This window comes from Oncorhynchus mykiss, chromosome 6, assembly GCF_013265735.2.
Source record: "Oncorhynchus mykiss isolate Arlee chromosome 6, USDA_OmykA_1.1, whole genome shotgun sequence".
In the NCBI taxonomy this organism is placed as follows: Eukaryota; Metazoa; Chordata; class Actinopteri; order Salmoniformes; family Salmonidae; genus Oncorhynchus; species Oncorhynchus mykiss.
The window spans coordinates 7,090,412-7,110,749 of NC_048570.1; the positions used below are offsets into that span (position 1 = coordinate 7,090,412).

General features: G+C 42.3%; 1 protein-coding gene and 1 long non-coding RNA gene across 2 annotated transcripts; one reads left to right on the forward strand and one right to left on the reverse strand.

Annotated features, from left to right (window-relative positions):
• Positions 1-5,981: 5,981 nt before the first annotated feature.
• LOC118964822 (golgin subfamily A member 6-like protein 6) lies at positions 5,982-8,265 on the forward strand. Its single transcript, XM_036979308.1, has 3 exons — positions 5,982-6,687; positions 7,272-7,818; positions 7,972-8,265. Exons 1-3 carry the CDS (start codon positions 6,024-6,026, stop codon positions 7,994-7,996), a joined length of 1,236 nt encoding a protein of 411 aa, XP_036835203.1. The 5' UTR covers positions 5,982-6,023; the 3' UTR covers positions 7,997-8,265.
• Positions 8,266-15,952: 7,687 nt separating this feature from the next.
• On the reverse strand, positions 15,953-20,111 carry LOC118964828. Its single transcript, XR_005052001.1, has 2 exons — positions 17,552-20,111; positions 15,953-16,153 (listed from the first exon to the last, which is right to left on the reverse strand). It is a non-coding gene; the product is annotated as an uncharacterized LOC118964828 (long non-coding RNA).
• Positions 20,112-20,338: the final 227 nt, after the last annotated feature.

Consider the following 20,338-nt stretch of genomic DNA (forward strand, 5'->3'; position numbering starts at 1 on the left):
ACTACCTTTAAGGCTTAAGGGTTTGGTTAATGTTAGGGTTAAGGTTAGAGTCCTTTTTAAGTTTTGGCCAGATGGGCTGTCAATGGGATGTTGGTCAGAAAAGTCCATTTAGTCTTTCCCTTCTCAAACCTGTCCCCTAACCAGTTCATATCATGTATTCCACCACCAGCACACCTGATTCACTAATCAGAGGTTTGGATGATTAGTTGACCAGTGGTACAAAGTGGACTGGATCTAGGTGAACTATGTGGAGAGTCTTCCAGGGACAGTACAGTACAGACTGAGAAGCTAACAACAGTGAAGTTTACTCAACTCATTCAAACTATAATGAATATTGTTTAGAGAGAAGATCTGCACAAGGGCATAAAGTTTAAGATATAGCAAGAGAGGACAATATGGTGCAAGGTTGCCAAAGTGGAATCAAAAGTCATAGGCCTAATCATCAATCAAATATGAAATATAAAACCAAAATATAATCTACATATAAAGACAACATGTCATCTACATGTGTTATAGAATAGCTCCCTTCTCACATCCCAGGTCATGTTTGGACTGGAACGTGACAACTCAACGGGCTATGCGCATCTCCCCAATAGCCTACAGACAACTTTCCTGAGTGCAATGTCATTAATGTGACCGATATGTACAGTATAATAAGCATAGTGAAGAAGGAAAAGATCCCACCTCTGACGCACAGCAGAGACATCGCTGCTGAGATTTCCCCTGGAGCAAGAGTCCCTCAATAATTTAAAAACAGTCATTGCGTTACAATGAATGTCCTCCCCAAACGCTTGTTGCATCGTGAACTATCCTCCCAGTCCCTTGGGAGTTCAGCGGATGGATGATGCGCCTCTGCCATTTATTTGGATGAGAAGTTGGACGAACGCTCCTCCAGCTCACGATACGAAATGGTGGAGAACTACAGTGTGGTGATGTGTCGTTCACGAACGAACGGCTCTTTTTGAACGGTTCTTTTTGTTGAACCTCGGGAACCGAATTGCATCGGTGAAAGAGCCATTCCTCTGTCTCTATGATTTGCAAACTGCTACTACTGCTTGTTGAGATCAGAACAACGTTTTTCTGTAGATAAATTACAACATCATTATCTAAAGGGGGTGAATCCTCACTGCAGAAACAATAAATAGTGGGGAGAGAGTTGTGATTGTATGTTTGTTTGTACAGTTATGGCTGTAATGTTATTATTTTGTATTCTCACTAAACACCCACATTTGTATTTGTGTGGGAAATGTTTGTAGGCTATGGTTGCTGTTTGTATTTCATTGAACTTTAGGCCCATACAAAGACAAATCACACAACATAGAATTCCAAATAACCTTTGGCAAAAATACACGAAATAAAAGTCAAGTGAAAATAGTTATTAATGACTTGATCAATTATGAGTAGCTAAACATTATCGACTTTTGGACACTGATGCGCAGGAGAACCCCTAGCTGTCAATCAAGCAGGCGCGGTGAACGGATTATGACGCTCAAGCGTTCCAAATGACGCAACAATACAGCTCCAGACCAGAGAAAGTTAATGCCGAGGATATTATTCGGTTCAACACTAAAACTGAGGTTTGACACGTGTGATTTGAGGTGAGTCAAATATTTACAAAAGTTTACAATACATTAACCATCCGCTTCGTTATTTCTGTTGCTATCAATCACTCCATCTGTATCTACTCTTCTGTCTGTCTGTCGGACTATCTGAATTGTCTGTGTACTGTCTAGCCAGCATATGCCAGAAAGGTTCTTTCACATAGGCTCATATTCACAAAGTCTCATAGAAGGAGTGCTGATCAATAATCAGTTTGGTCTTTTAAATTAAACTGAATACGTTTTGATGGACAGGAGGCAACCTGATCCTAGATCAGCACTCCTACCCTGAAACACTTTGTGAACACAATCCAGGTGTACTGTGATGAGATATTATTATATTAGTTGTGCTGATGCATGATGGGTTGTAGGCTAGAGCTTGAGGACTCAACTCTGAAGACTGTTTCTGAATTCACTGACCTGGTGAGTAAATGTTGTGTACAATGGCACCATCTAGTGACAGAAACATAGAAACACACATTGTTGCTGAACGAAGGCATCTCTTTATTTTCCAGAAATAAAACGTGTAGACCTTTCCTGAAGTCTCTGACGAGATGGACACCTCTTCTTCTTCTGGACGATCTCCGTCTCCTACTGGGACTGTCTTCTTACCCCCTCCTATCATGTGGAACAGTCTGTAAGTCATTCATCACATAACCTAGCTCTGGTACAGGGCATTATGTGCGGCTTGCTGAAGGAAGGCTCAGTGTCTGCAAGCTGTACGTAACGTCCTGGACCAGAGTGACACATTACCCACCTCTGGCCATCATGGACAGTCAACTCATCACATTCACGTACTGTAAGTCACAGTTGTGTGATTTGTGTTATTAAAGTATTAATTGATTATTATTAAAGTATTAAAGTATTATTAATTGAGCAGAAGTTAAATTATTATTTTAATATTGTAGTAAATTGTCTGAGTTCACTTCCTAAATAATGTGTTGACATTCCTTTGCTCCCAGCTACAAGCAGGCAGAGATGGAGGTTCACTTCCCGAGAGAAGAGAAGAAGACCTGTACAGAGAAGGAAGCCCACATGCTTGAGTTGAGGGGGAAGGATCGAACGATCCGAAATCAGAAGAAGGAGATGGGAAGACTTCAAGTGTGCCTCTGGGAGGAGGAAAAGAAGAAGAGGAATGGTGGAACGGAGAAGGACAAGATCATTGAACAATTAGAGTCTGAGACAGACCATCTCCGAGCCCTTTTAAAAGACGAAAAGAGGAGAAGAAGAGTAGAAAGGGGTATCATGAAAGAGTGGAAGGCTGAGATCCTGAGACTGAGGGAGGCAGAGAGCCAGAGGGAGGCAGAGAGCCAGAGGGAGGCAGAGAGTCAGAGGGAGGAAGAGAGCCAGAGAGAGGCAGAGAGAGAGAGAGATGCAGAGAGAGAGAGAGAGGCGGAGAGACAGAGAGAAGCAGAGAGACAGAGAGAGGCAGAGAGCCAGAGGGAGGCAGAGAGCCAGAGAGATGCAGAAAGACAGAGAGAAGCAGAGAGACAGAGAGAAGCAGAGAGACAGAGGGAGGCAGAGAGAGAGAGGGAAGCAGAGAGACAGAGGGAGGCAGAGAGACAGAGAGAAGCAGAGAGACAGAGAGAAGCAGAGAGACAGAGGGAAGCAGAGAGAGCCACAGAAGCAATGGAGTACCAGAGAAAACTGCAGGAGATCCACAGACTCAAACAACTGCTGGATCTACTGATGGTGGACCTACAACTGGCCCACGTAAGACATGTCATTGTTATTATTAAAAGGCAGTGTATATTTACCCAGCTGAAAATGAATAGTGGCAGACAGCGGTACGCTAACCCAATGTTAACTTTTATTCCTTTCCTTAACCCTTACCTTAACCTCACTGAAACTATACCTAACCTTTACCTTAACCCAACCCTAGGTCCTGAACCTAACCTTCATTTATCTCAACCCCTATGCCTTTCTTCTGCCGGTTGAATATCCACTTCCTTATTAACGTCATTACTGTTGTTGTTGTTGATAACTGTATCTGTGCAGGTTGTAAATAGTTGCATTAGTGAAGCATCATTTGTAGGAGTAATTTCTACAAGCATAAACATCAGAGGCAACATTGTTGTAACATCACACAAATTGTAACAGGAATTTCTCAAACCCCTAACTGAATGGGCAAGAAGGTTGTGTGTTTGTATTTGTACACATTGTGGACATAATTGATTCCATAAAATGTCTCATAATTTTTTCAAACCATGTCAATACATTAATTGACAATGAATTGTCCAGATGAATTGATCAACATGACCCTGCTATTGATGTTGTCCAGTGTTTGATTCAATTACCTAGCTCTAGGTTGTATTTCTGTGTATCATTCTCTGCAAATCCTTTGAAAGTATGTCTTGGTAATAGATTATCACTAATTTAACCTTTTAAAATGAAGCAAGAGATTGAGAGATTGAGGCTATGGCAGAAAGTCATGGAGGAGCAGCGACCAAGACTGGCCTGGAACAACAAACCTATTGAAACAGGAAGAGAGAGGGAAAGAGAGAGGGAAAAAGAGAGAGAAAGGGAGATGGAAAGTGAGAGAAAAGCAGAATTGGAAAAACAAGAAATGAAGAAGAAAGTGGAACAGGCAGAAGAAACGATAAAAGCGTTAGAACGAGAGATTGAGAGATTGAAAGAGATTGAGAAGGAAATCATATTTGAAAGAGAAAGAGACATGCGTATTGCAGAGAATGAGAAAGTCAAACTGGTCAACGAAAAGGTAAAAGAGTTAGAGAGAGAGGTTGAGAGACTGAAAGAAGAGATTAGATTGAAAGACGAGACTGAACCAGAGAGACCATTTGATAGAGACAGAGAGAGAGAAAATGATTGGAGACGAAGTGAAGAGGAGATGAAAAATAGAGTGGAGAGAGAGATGGAGATGGAGACAGCCCTCATCAATGACAAAAATACGTCTGAATTGGAGGAAGTCTTCAAGAAAATCAAGGAACAGCAGATAGAATTAGAAAATATGGAAACAGACAAATATAAATGGAAACAGAACCAAATGGACATGGAGGAGAAGATGGAGGGTGAGCACAACAAACAGAAAGAGGTAGAAAGAAAGAGAATGGAGAAAATACCAAAACAGAGACAAGAAGAAGATGAGAAGAAGAAGGAGATGGAGAGAGAAGAAGAAGAGGAGAGACGCAAACAGAAGCACATAGAGATGGAAGAGGAAGAAAGAGAGAGGGAGAAAGAGAGACAGAGACAGATCAAAAGAAAGATAATGGAAAAGAGACAAAAACATATCGAAAGAGAAGAAGAGAGACAGAAAGAGATTGAAAGAGAGAATGAAGAAGAAAGATGTAAACAGAAGAAAATAGAGATGGAAGAGGAAGAACGAGAGAGGGAGAAAGAGAGACAGAGAGAGATCAAAAGAAAGATAATGGAAAAGAGACAAAAACATATCGAAAGAGAAGAAGAGAGACAGAAAGAGATTGAAAGAGAGCACGAAGAAGAAAGATGTAAACAGAAGAAAATAGAGATGGAAGAGAAAGAAAGAGAAGAAGAGAGACAGAGAGAGATTGAAAGAGAGCACGAAGAAGAAAGATGTAAACAGAAGCAAATAGAGATGGAAGAGGAAGAGCGAGAGAGGGAGAAGAGACAGAGAGAGATCAAAAGAAAGATAATGGAAAAGAGACAAAAACATATCGAAAGAAAAGAAGAGAGACAGAAAGAGATTGAAAGAGAGCACGAAGAAGAAAGATGTAAACAGAAGCAAATAGAGATGGAAGAGGAAGAACGAGAGAGGGAGAAAGAGAGACAGAGAGAGATCAAAAGAAAGAGAATGGAGAAGAGACAGAAAAACATGGAAAGAGAAGTGAGACAGAAAGAGATTGAAAGAGAGAATGAAGAACAACTATTTAAACAGAAGCAAATAGAGATGGAAGAGGAAGAAAGAGAAGAAGAGAGACAGAGAGAGATCAAAAGAGAGAATGAAGAAGAAAGATGTCAACAGAAGCAAATAGAGATGGAAGAGGAAGAAAGAGAAGAAGAGAGACAGAGAGCGATCGAAGAGAAAGAGAGACAGAGAGAGATTGGAGAGAAAGAAAGACGACAACAGCAAGAGGAGAGAAAGATCATGTTTGAGAGTGATCAAGAAGAAGAAAATATATGGAAACAGAAGCAAATTGACATGGAGGAGGGAAGAGAGAGGGAGAACAAGAGACAGAGAGAGATAGAAGAGATACACAGACGACAACAACAAGAGGAGAGACAGAAACAAAAGGAGAAGGAGAAAGAAAGGGAGAAAGACAATGACAATCAGAGAGAGATGGAATTAAAAGATCAGCAACAGAAAGAGATGGAGAAAGAAAAGATGATTATGAGAGAAAGGGAGGAAGCAGGAAGCAGAAAGGAGGGGCAGAATTTTTTGGGGGGGAAATTGAGGGACAGAATGAACTGGAGATAGAACAGGAGAGAGAGATGGAAGAAAAGCAGGAAGTGATTAAGGAAGCAGAGGAAGAGTACAGGGAAAGAGAAGAGAGAGGAAAGGAAGTAAGCATGAAGAAACATGTAGTAGTTAATGTTAAAGCAAAAGCACGGGAAGTCTTCAATAGGCGTAAAGAGAGGAGGTTAGAAGTGTTGAAGGGGGAGCGAGAACACATAGAAAGAGGACAACAAATCAGGAGGGAGAAGGAGGAAAGACGGCTGGAGATGGAAAGAAAACAGGAGAGGGCAAGACAACAAGAGGAGCAGGATAAAAAACGAGAGATTGAAATTGCTAGACAGAAAGAAATGTTGAGACTAAGAGAGGAGGAGAGGCAGAGAGAGGAAGAGAGAGAGGAGGAGAGAAAGAAAGCCATTAAATGCCTTTTATCTTTAATCAGAGAGAGAGAAAAAATAATACAGGCAAAAAAAAGAGAGGAGATGGTGGAAGAGGAAAGAAGGGAGATCCTTGAGTACAAGAGGGGTGACTTAGAGGAGGAGGAAAAAGAAGATGACAAGGAGGACATTCTCCCACCCGATAAAAGTATCCGAAGGAGAGCCGTGGGCTGGGTGAATAAAAAATGGGAGAAGAGGAACCTCAGAAAGATAGAGAGAACGTATCAGAGAGAGGCTGAGGAGGGCCATAAGATCGTCCACATAGGTAAGACCTGTTTTCCCTCTACTTATGACATCATCCTCTTTAGTCTCCTCTACACACATAAGTTCCACACCAGTCATCATGTCGCATCATTGTTTCAATATAAAACTACTGTCCAAAGAATATGTTAGCTGACATGGCTCATTGAGTGACTGACTGACATAACAAGAAAAATACTGCTGATAACAACCACGTTTTTAAATGGTACCTTGTGTCATCTACTAGTCTAACTCTCAAGACTAAGTAGAGACCCAGAAAGAGTTCCTAAAAACACACACACAAAAACGTGTTTTGGGGGGATCCGGGGGCTACTAGTGGCCATGGGGCCCTAAGCGATCACATAAGCCCTGGCACTATACAAAGAATAGGTGCCATTCTGGACACATGTTCAACTTAGGGCCAGGTCAATTTGGGATGGGGATTATTGCACTTAATTCACAAATTCCATGCCTTGCTCAACTGAAAAGAGTAAATAATCAGTGAGATCCAATTGTGTTTTCTATTCTTCATTCCCTGTGTCCATTACATTTAAGTTGATACCAGATCCACTAAGTTGAATGTGAACTCTACTTCTTCTCCCCTCCCAGCCATCCCTGGACACACAAGGCTAACATCCACCATGACCCGGGCAGAGAGAGAGAGGGAGAAGAGGAAGGAGCTGCTGAAGGCTGAGGAGAGAAGGAAGAAGATGGAGGATTTCAATAAGCAGTGGAGAGAGCGGTCCCTGCTTAAAAAACAGACTCATCAACAACTGAAGGAGGAGAGGGAGAGGATGAAGGAAAACTACCTGGAGCAGATGAATCTGGAGGCTGATGCTCAAATCAACACCCGGTGTCTAACCACCCAACACAGCCACGATTACAACCACGGTCAGGAGTTGCCCGGGTGGGCCAATGGCCAACAAGTAAGCCAAGAGCCCACTGGATCTGCTGATGGCCACCAGGAAAGGCCAAGGAGGCAACAGGCATGGGCAGAGAACCAGGAGGGGAGTTCAGAGAACCAGCAGGAGGGGCCAGAGAACCATCAGGGGGGGCCAGACAGCCAGCAGCTAGAAGCTCCAGAAGAGGCTGAAACATCAGAGCGAATATCCAAGACAAAGAAAAAGCCAAGCATCTGGAAGAAAATTAGGATGAGGTAAAGAATGTTTAAACATCTATTCATGTTTTACACTGTTAATATACATGTCATCACTTTAAAAAGTGACATTATCCAAATGTGAGGGTTTAGTGTACATGCAACACACATGTAAATATATAGATACTTACCTGTCTCTGTGATGTCTTACAGCCTTCCTGACGTGCTGTCTGCCTAGAGCTGGAACTCGATGAAGCCACAGTTCCACTAATGTTACGTTGGTAATTAAAAGTGTCGCCCAATAATTCCTCCTCCTCTTTAAGTCATCGAGCCACATTTCCTCCTCAAAACATTATAGTCTCCTCAAGCCAGCAAGTATCCTCTTTATCAGGCAACAAACCATCGAAGGTCAGTGACCCTCCTCCCAAGAACAGAGACTCTCATCTGTATCCTAGTTAAATTCATCTCTGCTTACCACCTCTACAGTCCTAGAAAATATCCCAAAAATGGAAATAGTTTCAACAGAAGTCCTCCCCTCAGACCAGTGGCTCCACAGACCAGAGTTTCTCATCTGTATTCAAGTTGAATGCAACTCTGATCATTTCCACCACCTCTCCTGTTAAGGGGAGGTTCTGAAAAGGAGGTCTGGGAGGAGGTCTGCAGGTAGCCTGGACCGGACCGGTAGCAGCTAAGTTGCTGGCTCCATCCCCGGGCAGAGCTTCTCAAGTCAGGCCAGTGATGTTTGATGATGTCATTTTTGTTTGCAAAGTTTTACTCTTTAATAAAAGCATTTATTAAAAAAGCAATATTGTTGTTACGGTGTGGATTGTTTTGTTATTTATTAGAATTGAAACATCCAGTAGTCATGGTAGATGTTAGACTTTCAATGAGACACCTAACATTCCATCAGTTTGATACAATGTGTGACATGTTATATTACAGAGGAGTCCTCTATACACATCTATTTTAGACCATAGGAGAAATATCAGATTGAAATAGCTTCTCTAAGAATCTGAGGAGAGAGCAACAGTAGAAGCATCGTTAGCTCTCCCACCTCCAGTTCAGTACTCGGGTCATTCCACCAATTGAGTACCTTTTGGGGAGTGTAACTTTATATTTCACCTATTTCTAACATTCTGTCATAAAAAGCACATGTTCAACTTAATATAAAACATGTTTTCCCATCTCAAAGTAACAAATACATACTATAGTAAGTGTCTATTAAGTGCCAAATAAAGTGACAGGGTTGACTGTAACAGAGTTGACTATTTCATCTAGAATCAACCATAGATCCCCATGTGACAGGGGGAATGGAATGCAAGCTTACCAAACACATGTAAATAGTTTAAACATGTCTAGACTGTCTATCTATAGGTAACAGGGTTGGTGTGTTATAATTCACCCACCCAGTGGTGATTGCAGCATGTACATCTTGGTGGGGAAAACTCCCCCAAAATGTTTTAGATGAATGCCAGCAAAGCCACTACACAACACAACACTAAACAATACATTAATTGCACTATAAATTTAACAAACGGTGCCCACAAACTGTTAGGGTCGACATAAAGCTTTCGCAATAGCAGAGCTATCTTTTCAGCACCATGGAGAGAATCCTTTAAAAAACATAGCTGATATGGCTGACTTGCTTAAACAAATGTGGTTTCTACTGACAATTGAGAAGTACAAACTATGGCACAAGGGGACAACGAGTGGACTACAGGATATCTGTAATTTAGATTAAGACAATGAGAGACCTAGGATGGACGTCGTCAATATAACCATTTGTTCAGCACTTTTGAAATGTACAGCGACAGAATTTTGAACATGGGCCATTCTTACAGTATTCTCCCTGTACACCAAGTCATAACTGCATATAAGCAGACAATGAAAGCTCGTACAATATTCAATGATTACATTTCTCTTAAACAGGCTATAGTCTACATGTGCACCACCAAGTCAGAGCAGTAGGCTAAGTTATGAGAGGGGAAAGGGACAACATTATTAGGGTGAGGCACATGGGCTACTAACAGCTTACTACACAACATACACTTAGTATTACTTTCTTAGATACAGTATACATATCTCCCTGTAACGATATTCGTCTTCCTCTGACGAGGAGTATGAAGGATCGGACCAATATGCAGCGTGATACGTGTCCATGTTGATCATTTATTAACATTGAACACAAAAAACAAAATAACAAGGACAACGAACGAAAACAAAACAGATCTGTCTGGTGAAGACACAGAGACAGAAAACAATCACCCACCTCTAAAATGGGAATAACAGGCTACCTAAGTATGATTCTCAATCAGAGACAACAAACGACATCTGTCTCTGATTGAGAACCATACCAGGCCAAACACATAAATACTACATAGAAAAAATAACATAGACTACCCACCCCAACTCACGCCCTGACCAAACTAACACAAAGACATAATAAAGGAACTAAGGTCAGAACGTGACACTCCCAGGCATATTACATCATTTATAGAGAAGCTTCCAACCACTCAGGAGTCATGCTGAATAGCAGGCTAGTGATTGCTTTGTTAAGCTTGAAGTTAGCCACTGATTCCTTCCAAACCACTCATTGTTGAATTTGCGATTTTCCAACTTTTTGTGTTTATTTGGAAAGGTTGATGACCACCAATACTTTTTATCTATAATTTGCAGGTATCCTAGTGGTTAGAGTGTTGGGTCAGTAACCGAAAGGTTGCTAGATAGAATCCCCGAGCTGACAAGGTAAAAATCTGTCATTCCTCCCCTGAACACGGCAGTTAACCTACTGTTCGTAGGAGCTGGATTTGCCTTTCTTTGCAACAGTGGAAGCTGCTGAGGAGACGATGGCTCATAATAATGGTTGGAATGGAGTCAATGGAGTGGGTTCAAACACATCAAAGATGTTTCCATGTGTTTGATACCACTCCATTGACTTCATTCTAGACATTATTATGAGTTGTCTTCCCCTCAGCAGCCTCCACTGCTTTGCAATTAGTTTGTTCGTTTTCAGTTGTTAGCATGTAGCTAACAGCGTCTATGTGAATTTGCTATCAGTTTGTGCTAATTTGTTAGCATTCTGGAAATAGAGTGCAATAGGTTTTTCTTGTGTTTTTAGCACCCCCTCATGTGCTATGCTGGCAATACTTTAAACCCCGGTATGAGAGAAGGATGGTATGACAATATGAAAATATGGATACCACCCAACCCTAATCACCACAACCACCACACCAACCTACCACAACTAACACAACTACCACACCTATCATCACCACAACTACAAAACCTACCATCACCAAACCTACCTAGCACAACCACCACATATATGTACCACAACTAACACACCTACCTACCAAAACTGCCACACCTACCAAACACAACTACCAAACCTACCTACCACATCGACCTACCACAACTATCACACCTACAATCCACCTATACCACAACTATCACATCTATTATCATCAAACTTACCACACCTACCATCACCACACCTACCAAACCTACCTACCACAACTACCTACCCAAACTACCACACCTATAATCACCATACCTACCATATCTATCATCACCAAACCTACCAAACTTACCTACCATCACCACGTCTCTCACACCTACATCACAAAACCTAACACACCTACCATGCCTACCTTCACCAAACCATCCATCACCACACCTATCACACCTACTATCACCACACCTACCATAACCACAGCTACCTCACGTACCATCACCACACCCACCATACCTACCATCCATACACCTACCATCACCACACCTATCTCACCTACCATCACCACAAAAACCATACCATAATTACTTCACCACACCTACCATCATCACATCTACCATAACCACACCTACCATCATCACATCTACCATAACCACACCTACCATCACTACACTTATCATCACTACACTTACCATCACTACACTTACCATAATCACACCTACCATACCTACCGTCACACCTACAATCACCACACCTACCATCAACCACACCTACCAACACTCCACTTACCATTACACCTACCATCGCTACTATCCCCACACCTATCACACCTACCATCCCCACACCTACCATTATAAATGTGGATAGGTATGCTGCTTCATTCAATGATGACGGTATTGTAGAAGGTAGATACAGGAGTAGCCTATAGTCTACTATAATAACGTCATTGAATGTACTATAGTATCATTTATTTAATTGATGAATGAAATTGTAAATAGGCTCCTTCATTCAGTGAATACTGGATGTCTTTCTATCTCTGGGAGTATGTTAATGAAGGCTTTTCAGCTGTTGAACTATGGCAATGTCCAACAAATGTCTAAATCTTTCTTTCTTTTAGTCAACAAGTGATGAGCCAGATCAACCAATCAACGTCACTGCAGCTGTTCTACCCACCACCCCCACTGCTCTTCCTCCACCACCAACCTCATCCTCTTCTCCTGTTCAACTCATTTGCCGCCACACTAGAAAGGACTGGACATACAGTCGAAGTCGCAAGTTTACATACACTTAGGTTGGAGTCATTAAACGTTATGAACTGAGAGAAAACAGGACCTACCTTTGTTGATGATCTTATAGCCCTCCTCAGCCTCTCTCTGATATGTTCTCTCTGTCTTTTTGAGGTTCCTCTTCTCCCACTTCTTAGTCACCCAGGCCACAGCTCTCCTTCAGATACTTTTATAGGGTGGAACAAGGTCTATGGTCTAAAATAGATGTGTATAGTTGACTCCTCTGCAATATAACATGTCCTTTGTCATTTTTATTAGGATCCCCATTAGGTAACGCCGTAACTCCAGCTGATCTTCCTGGGGTCCAACACCAATTAACAAGACATTACAAACATTCACAAATCAAGACTTCAAACATTCAACAAGTAGACAGTACAGACAATTAAAACACCTGACAGGAAACACATGTAACATTCAGTTGATGCTTTCTATTTCCTGTCCAGTCATAGGGTCTATTGCATTAGATGTTATTTTATTTTCATCTTGAAGGGGTGTTTACTTTTTGCCTGAGAAATATGGATTGGTAAACAGTTCCATTCAGCTATGGCTCTTTATAAAACTGTTGATTTAAGGCGATTTGTCCTTGGCTTGGGTTGTTTTAGCTGCCCTGAATTTGCCTGTCTGGTTTGGTGGTTATGTGTGTTGCTAGTATATACTAACTGGCCTAAAAAAATACGTAATGAAAAATATATATAACATTTCTAAAATAATCAGAAGACTGGATAGTAATTTGTTTTCAACGTGAGGCCATGAGAGATTCTGATGCATTTGGATAATATTCATACGGTTGGAGCAATGAAGAGCTAATCTACCAGCCCTGATCAGAGCAATGAAGAGCTAATCTACCAGCCCTGGTTAGAGCAATGAAGAGCTAATCTACCAGCCCTGGTTAGAGCAATGAAGAGCTAATCTACCAGCCCTGGTTAGAGCAATGAAGAGCTAATCTACAAGCCCTGGTTCCTGCAATGAAGAGCTAATCTACCAGCCCTGGTTAGAGCAATGAAGGGCTAATCTACCAGCCCTGGTTAGAGTAATGAATAGCTAATCTACCAGCCCTGGTTAGAGCAATGAAGAGCTAATCTACAAGCCCTGGTTAGAGCAATGAAGAGCTAATCTACCAGCCCTGGTTCCTGCAATGAAGAGCTAATCTACCAACCCTGTTTAGAACAATGAAGAGCTAATCTACCAGCCCTGTTTAGAGCAATGAAGAGCTAATCTACCAGCCCTGGTTAGAGCAATGAAGAGCTAATCTACCAGCCCTGGTTAGAGCAATGAAGAACTAATCTACCAGCCCTGGTTAGAGCAATGAAGAGCTAATCTACCAGCCCTGGTTAGAGCAATGAAGAGCTAATCTACCAGCCCTGGTTAGAGCAATGAAGAGCTAATCTACCAGCCCTGGTTAGAGCAATGAAGAGCTAATCTACAAGCCCTGGTTCCTGCAATGAAGAGCTAATCTACCAGCCCTGGTTAGAGCAATGAAGAGCTAATCTACCAGCCCTGGTTAGAGTAATGAATAGCTAATCTACCAGCCCTGGTTAGAGCAATGAAGAGCTAATCTACAAGCCCTGGTTCCTGCAATGAAGAGCTAATCTACCAGCCCTGGTTCCTGCAATGAAGAGCTAATCTACCAACCCTGTTTAGAACAATGAAGAGCTAATCTACCAGCCCTGTTTAGAGCAATGAAGAGCTAATCTACCAGCCCTGGTTAGAGCAATGAAGAGCTAATCTACCAGCCCTGGTTAGAGCAATGAAGAGCTAATCTACCAGCCCTGTTTAGAGGTAATGACGAGCTAATCTACCAGCCCTGGTTAGAGCAATGAAGAGCGAATCTACCAGCCCTGGTTAGAGCAATGAAGAGCTAATCTACCAGCCCTGGTTAGAGCAATGGAGAGCTAATGTACCAGCCCTGTTTAGAGCAATGAAGAGCTAATCTACCAGCCCTGTTTAGAGCAATGAAGAGCTAATCTACCAGCCCTGTTTAGAGCAATGAAGAGCTAATCTACCAGCCCTGTTTAGAGCAATGAAGAGCTAATCTACCAGCCCTGTTTAGAGCAATGAAGAGCTAATCTACCAGCCCTGTTTAGAGCAAAGAGCTAATCTACCAGCCCTGTTTAGAGCAATGAAGAGCTAATCTACCAGCCCTGTTTAGAGCAATGAAAAGCTAATCTACCAGCCCTGTTTAGAGCAATGAAGAGCTAATCTACCAGCCCGGTTTAGAGCAATGAAGAGCTAATCTACCAGCCCTGTTTAGAGCAATGAAGAGCTAATCTACCAGCCCTGTTTAGAGCAATGAAGAGCTAATCTACCAGCCCTGGTTAGAGCAATGGAGAGTGAATCTACCAGCCCTGGTTAGAGCAATGAAGAGCTAATCTACCAGCCCTGTTTAGAGCAATGAAGAGCTAATCTGACAGCCCTGTTTAGAGCAATTACGAGCTAATCTACCAGCCCTGGTTAGAGCAATGAAGAGTGAATCTACCAGCCCTGGTTAGAGCAATGAAGAGCTAATCTACCAGCCCTGTTTAGAGCTAATCTACCAGCCCTGGTTAGAGCAATGAAGAGCTAATCTACCAGCCCTGTTTAGAGCTAATCTACCAGCCCTGGTTAGAGCAATGAAGAGCTAATCTACCAGCCCTGTTTAGAGCTAATCTACCAGCCCTGGTTAGAGCAATGAAGAGCTAATCTAACAGCCCTGGTTAGAGCAATTACGAGCTAATCTACCAGCCCTGGTTAGAGCAATGAAGAGTGAATCTACCAGCCCTGGTTAGAGCAATGAAGAGCTAATCTACCAGCCCTGTTTAGAGCTAATCTACCAGCCCTGGTTAGAGCAATGAAGAGCTAATCTACCAGCCCTGGTTAGAGCAATGAAGAGCTAATCTACCAGCCCTGGTTAGAGCAATGAAGAGCTAATCTACCAGCCCTGTTTAGAGCAATGAAGAGCTAATCTACCAGCCCTGGTTAGAACAATGAAGAGCTAATCTACCAGCCCTGGTTAGAGCAATGAAGAGCTAATCTACCAGCCCTGGTTAGAGCAATGAAGAGCTGATCTACCAGCCCTGTTTAGAGCAATGAAGAGCTAATCTACCAGCCCTGTTTTGAGCCATTTTGAACTTTTTTTTTACATCTTTCTTTGCTGCAGATGACCATAGAACCAGACAGTACTCTAAGTGTGATGGGACCAGGGATTGACCATATAACTGGACAGTACTCTAAGTGTGATAGGACCAGGGATTGACCATATAACTGGACAGTACTCTAAGTGTGATAGGACCAGGGATTGACCATATAACTGGACAGTACTCTAAGTGTGATAGGACCAGGGATTGACCATATAACTGGACAGTACTCTAAGTGTGATAGGACCAGGGATTGACCATATAACCGGACAGTACTCTAAGTGTGATAGGACCAGGGATTGACCATATAACCGGACACTGCTCAGTACATTTGTTAGCTCATTACATTCTGATGCTGCACTATACATTGCAGAATCATCAGCATACATGACCACTCTTGCTTTGTTCATTACTGAAGGTAAATCATTAGTAAAGATTGAGTAGAGAAGTGGTCCTCAGTGGTACTGTGGCTTGGTCGAGTTCCAGCTCTCAACAGACAGCAGGAATGCTATATAACATATATATAACAGTGTAAAACATAAATACATTCTTTACCCCATCTTAAATCTCTTGCTTGTTTATTTAGGTACTGTTCCTTCATCCTCTCCCTCTCCTCTTTAAGTTTCTGATGAGTCCGTTTATTAAGCAGGGACTGCTCTCTCCACTGCAATCCTCCATCTTATTCCTTCTCTCCTCAGTCTTCAGGAGCTCCTTCCTCTCTCTCTCTGCCTGGGTCATGGTTAGCCTTATGGGTCCAGGGATGACTGGGAGAGGAGAAAAAGTAGAGTTCACATTCAACTTAGTGGATCTGGTGTCAACTTAAATGTAATGGACACAGGGAATTAGGAATAGAGAACCCAGTTGGATCTCAATGATTCTTTACTCCCCCCCCCCCTTCTTTTACAGTTGAGCAAGGCATGGAATTTGTCAATAAAGTGCAATAAGCCCCTTCCAGAATTGATCTGACCCAAAGTTTAACATGAGTCCCAAATGGCACCTATTCTTTGTATAGTGTCAGGGCCGGCCCTAGGCATATGCGATAGCTTAGGGCTTCATGGCAACTTGGGGCCCCCTGACCCCCCCCCAAAAAAACTTTTGGGGTGGAATTACAGACTAGGCACACAAGGCACGCAGGGCACGTGCCCAGGGGCCTTGACCTGCAATGGGCTTCCATTGATCTTGTTAGTCACTCTCATTCAGATAGCATCTTAGCGTCATGGCAAAATGTGTAAAATGACACGCTACCCAAACCGGACACAATGCGTGCGCGAGCATTGCAAAATAAATGTACACATACATGTTATTCAGTCATTGCATCCACACTGTTCGCATGTGCGTTTCCAAGCACGAAAATAGAAGTTGCTTCTATTTGTGACGGCGAACGCGATGCAAGTCCTGCCTCTCCCATCTCCTCATTGGTTATACCCACGTGGGTGATTGAAAGATGAACTGAAGTCGGTCGGTTGTGGTAATACACCTTATTATGAAAGTTAGACGCCAATCGCCATATAAAGTCCAAAGAAGAAACGATTCAGTTGACCATTACATAGGGATTCATTTTCAGAGAAGAGGACCATTTCAGGTAAAATAACAACTCTACGTTTATATCCCTGGACAAATTAGCTAGCAACTGCAAGTTAGCTAGCTAATTTGCCAAAAATGTTTAATAGTTTTCGACCTGCGTGTCGTGATTGCGTTTGGTGTGGGTGGACAAAATCAATATGCGCACGATGGCGCATGCGGACGCGTTTCGGTGTTAGATTCAAACTGCCAACATTTTCTCTCCACCCCATGGCAAAATGTGTAGAATTGAAGGAAATTAGGTTAAAAACTGCTAATTCTTCTCTCCACCCCATGGGAAAATGTGTAGAATTGAAGTAAATTAGTTTGGGAGGAAATGTAGTCAAAAACCTGAACAAAATGTTTCTTAGGGCCTCAAAAGGCTATGATGCACTACTTTAGACCAGGGTCATTGAGATCCAGTTTTCCATTCTAAATTCCCTGTGTACATTACATTTAAGTTGATACCAGATCAGCTTGACCATTTTGGACAGTAGTTTTATATTGAAACAATGATGCAACATGATGACTGGTGTGGAACGTATGTGTGTAGAGGAGACTACAGAGGATGATGTCATAAGCAGAGGGAAAACAGGTCTTACCTATGTGGACGATCTTATAGCCCTCCTCAGCTTCTCTCTGACAGGTTCTCTATCTTTCTGAGGTTCCTCTTCTCCCACTTCTTATTTACCCAGCCCACGGCTCTCCTTCAGATACTTTTATCAGGTGGGAGGATGTCCTCCTTGTCATCGTCCTTCTCCTCCTCCTCTTCAGTGTTCTCTAACTCACCCCTCTTCTCAAGGATCTCCCTTCTTTCCTCTTCTGCCATCTCCTCTCTTTTCGTTGCCTCTATTATCTTCTCTCTCTCTCTGATTGAAGCTAAATGAAATTCCCAATGCAAATATGAGACATTTTACGGAATCAATTATGTCCACAATGTGTACAAATACAAACACACAACCTTCTTGCCCATTCAGTTAGGGGTTTGAGAAATTCCTGTTACAATTTGTGTGATGTTACAACAATGTTGCCTCTGATGTTTATGCTTGTAGAAATTACTCCTACAGATGATGCTTCACTAATGCAACTATTTACAACCTGCACAGATACAGTTATCAACAACAACAACAACAACAGTAATGACGTTAATAAGGAAGTGGATATTCAACCGGCAGAAGAAAGGCATAGGGGTTGAGATAAATGAAGGTTAGGTTCAGGACCTAGAGTTGGGTTAAGGTAAAGGTTAGGTATAGTTTCAGTGAGGTTAAGGTAAGGGTTAAGGAAAGGAATAAAAGTTAACATTGGGTTAGCGTACCGCTGTCTGCCACTATTCATTTTCAGCTGGGTAAATATACACTGCCTTTTAATAATAACAATGACATGTCTTATGTGGGCCAGTTGTAGGTCCACCATCAGTAGATCCAGCAGTTGTTTGAGTCTGTGGATCTCCTGCAGTTTTCTCTGGTGCTCCATTGCTTCTGTGGCTCGCTCTGCTTCTCTCTGGCACTCTGACTCCCTCTCTGGCACTCTGACTCCCTCTGTGGCACTCTGACTCCCTCTGTGGCACTCTGACTCCCTCTGTGGCACTCTGACTCCCTCTGTGGCACTCTGCCTCCCTCTGTGGCACTCTGCCTCCCTCTGTGGCACTCTGCCTCCCTCTGGCTCTCTGACTCAGCCTTCCACTCTTTCATTATACCCCTTTCGAGCATGAAGAAAGGTAAAACACATATCCTGTCTCACATCCCCAATACATTGCTAGGTGCTTTCAGTGTTGACAGTACCAAAATACAACAACTCATGTACAAAAACACTGCAACACAAACAAGTTACAACGTGAAATCGCCTCTATCCCATTCAGACCGGACAAAACTACATCTCCCATAATGCAAAGCCAGCACCAGTGGGCAGCTAACCGTCTGCATCACAGAAAGGCATGCTAGCTAGCAACAGCAGCACTTTTAGCACTCTGTAAACTATCTTAATAACAATAAAACTCTGAAAGTTACATGTTTCAATAGTCTCACACTCCCTTATAACAATATCTACAGCATTAACATCGGGATGTTTTATTTATTTCACGTTATGGACTTCTACAAAGGAGTAATCTGCAACACATACCTTTCTCTCAGTGTTTTACTCAGACTGAGGAGAACGGGAGCTACGGGTTGTACCAGGGTGTTAGTATGTGACGCAAGCACTCAGATGAAATAAAATACATTTAAGATGATGTTAACATCATTCAGCTACTGTAGTTCCCTACCTAACATCAACAGGCAGCACCAGTAGCGCAACAATTAAAAATAGACACCAAAAGTAAATTTCCTGGCGATCATAACGATCTGACTCCCCCCCTTCTGTCTGAACTTGGAATATTCCTGTTCGCGGGCTTGGGCCACTGACCCCCAACCTGGCTGTTCTGTTCTGCCTTGTGTACTATTCTAATCATTAGAAGTTTGATGGAATAACCTTTTCAACTCTACTACATTTATATGTAGATTATATTTTGGTTTTATATTTCATATTTGATTGATGATTAGGCCTATGACTTTTGATTCCACTTTGGCTACCTTGCACCATATTGTCCTCTCTTGCTATATCTTAAACTTTATGCCTGATCTTCTATGATCTTCTCTCTAAACAATAGTCATGATAGTTTGAATGAGTTGAGTTAACTACACTGTTGTTAGTGTAACAGATGTTAATCGTTCTCTCCTTGCGTTGTGTTTTGTCCTAATAAATCACCCCAGCCAGTGGTCCCAGTTGAGCATTATTATCTGTTGTTCAATAGGAAACAGCAGGTTAGTTGTGAAGGGCCTAATGATGTTGATGGCTGTCAATGGTAAAATCTGTAGCATGAAAACAACTGTGTTAGCAGTGGGCTTATGTGACCATTACATCGGTGCATGCTAGCTAACCCACTTATATACAGCAATCATATACCAAAGCACATCCCAGAAAGGTATTCTAATGAATTCTGTATGAAAAACCCTCTGTGTCTGCATAGTCTCCATGAGTCTTACTGGGTGTTTCCTAACCCGACCAGCCCCTGACCTGACAGACCTAACAGAGTTATCATTACGTTTAACCTGTTCACCTACAACCCCCACTGGTGGGTCACTGTCCACAGTCGGTGGATAGTCAAGGTCAAGGGTTCTGTGACTGTTGCTGGAGCTTGTGCTACCAGAGGCATCTTCAGAATGCCTTTCTTCTTCAGAGGGTTCGGACATTTCTTCTCCAAAGGTTAGCTTTGACATGCTTGTGCCACCAGTGGCCCCCTGTGGTGAGTTCTGATGGATGTTCTGTGGATGTCACTATTCTTCTCCGTAACAATATAGAGGTTGTTCTCCCAACGATCCGCCAGATTCCTCTTTCCACGTTCACCTTTATTC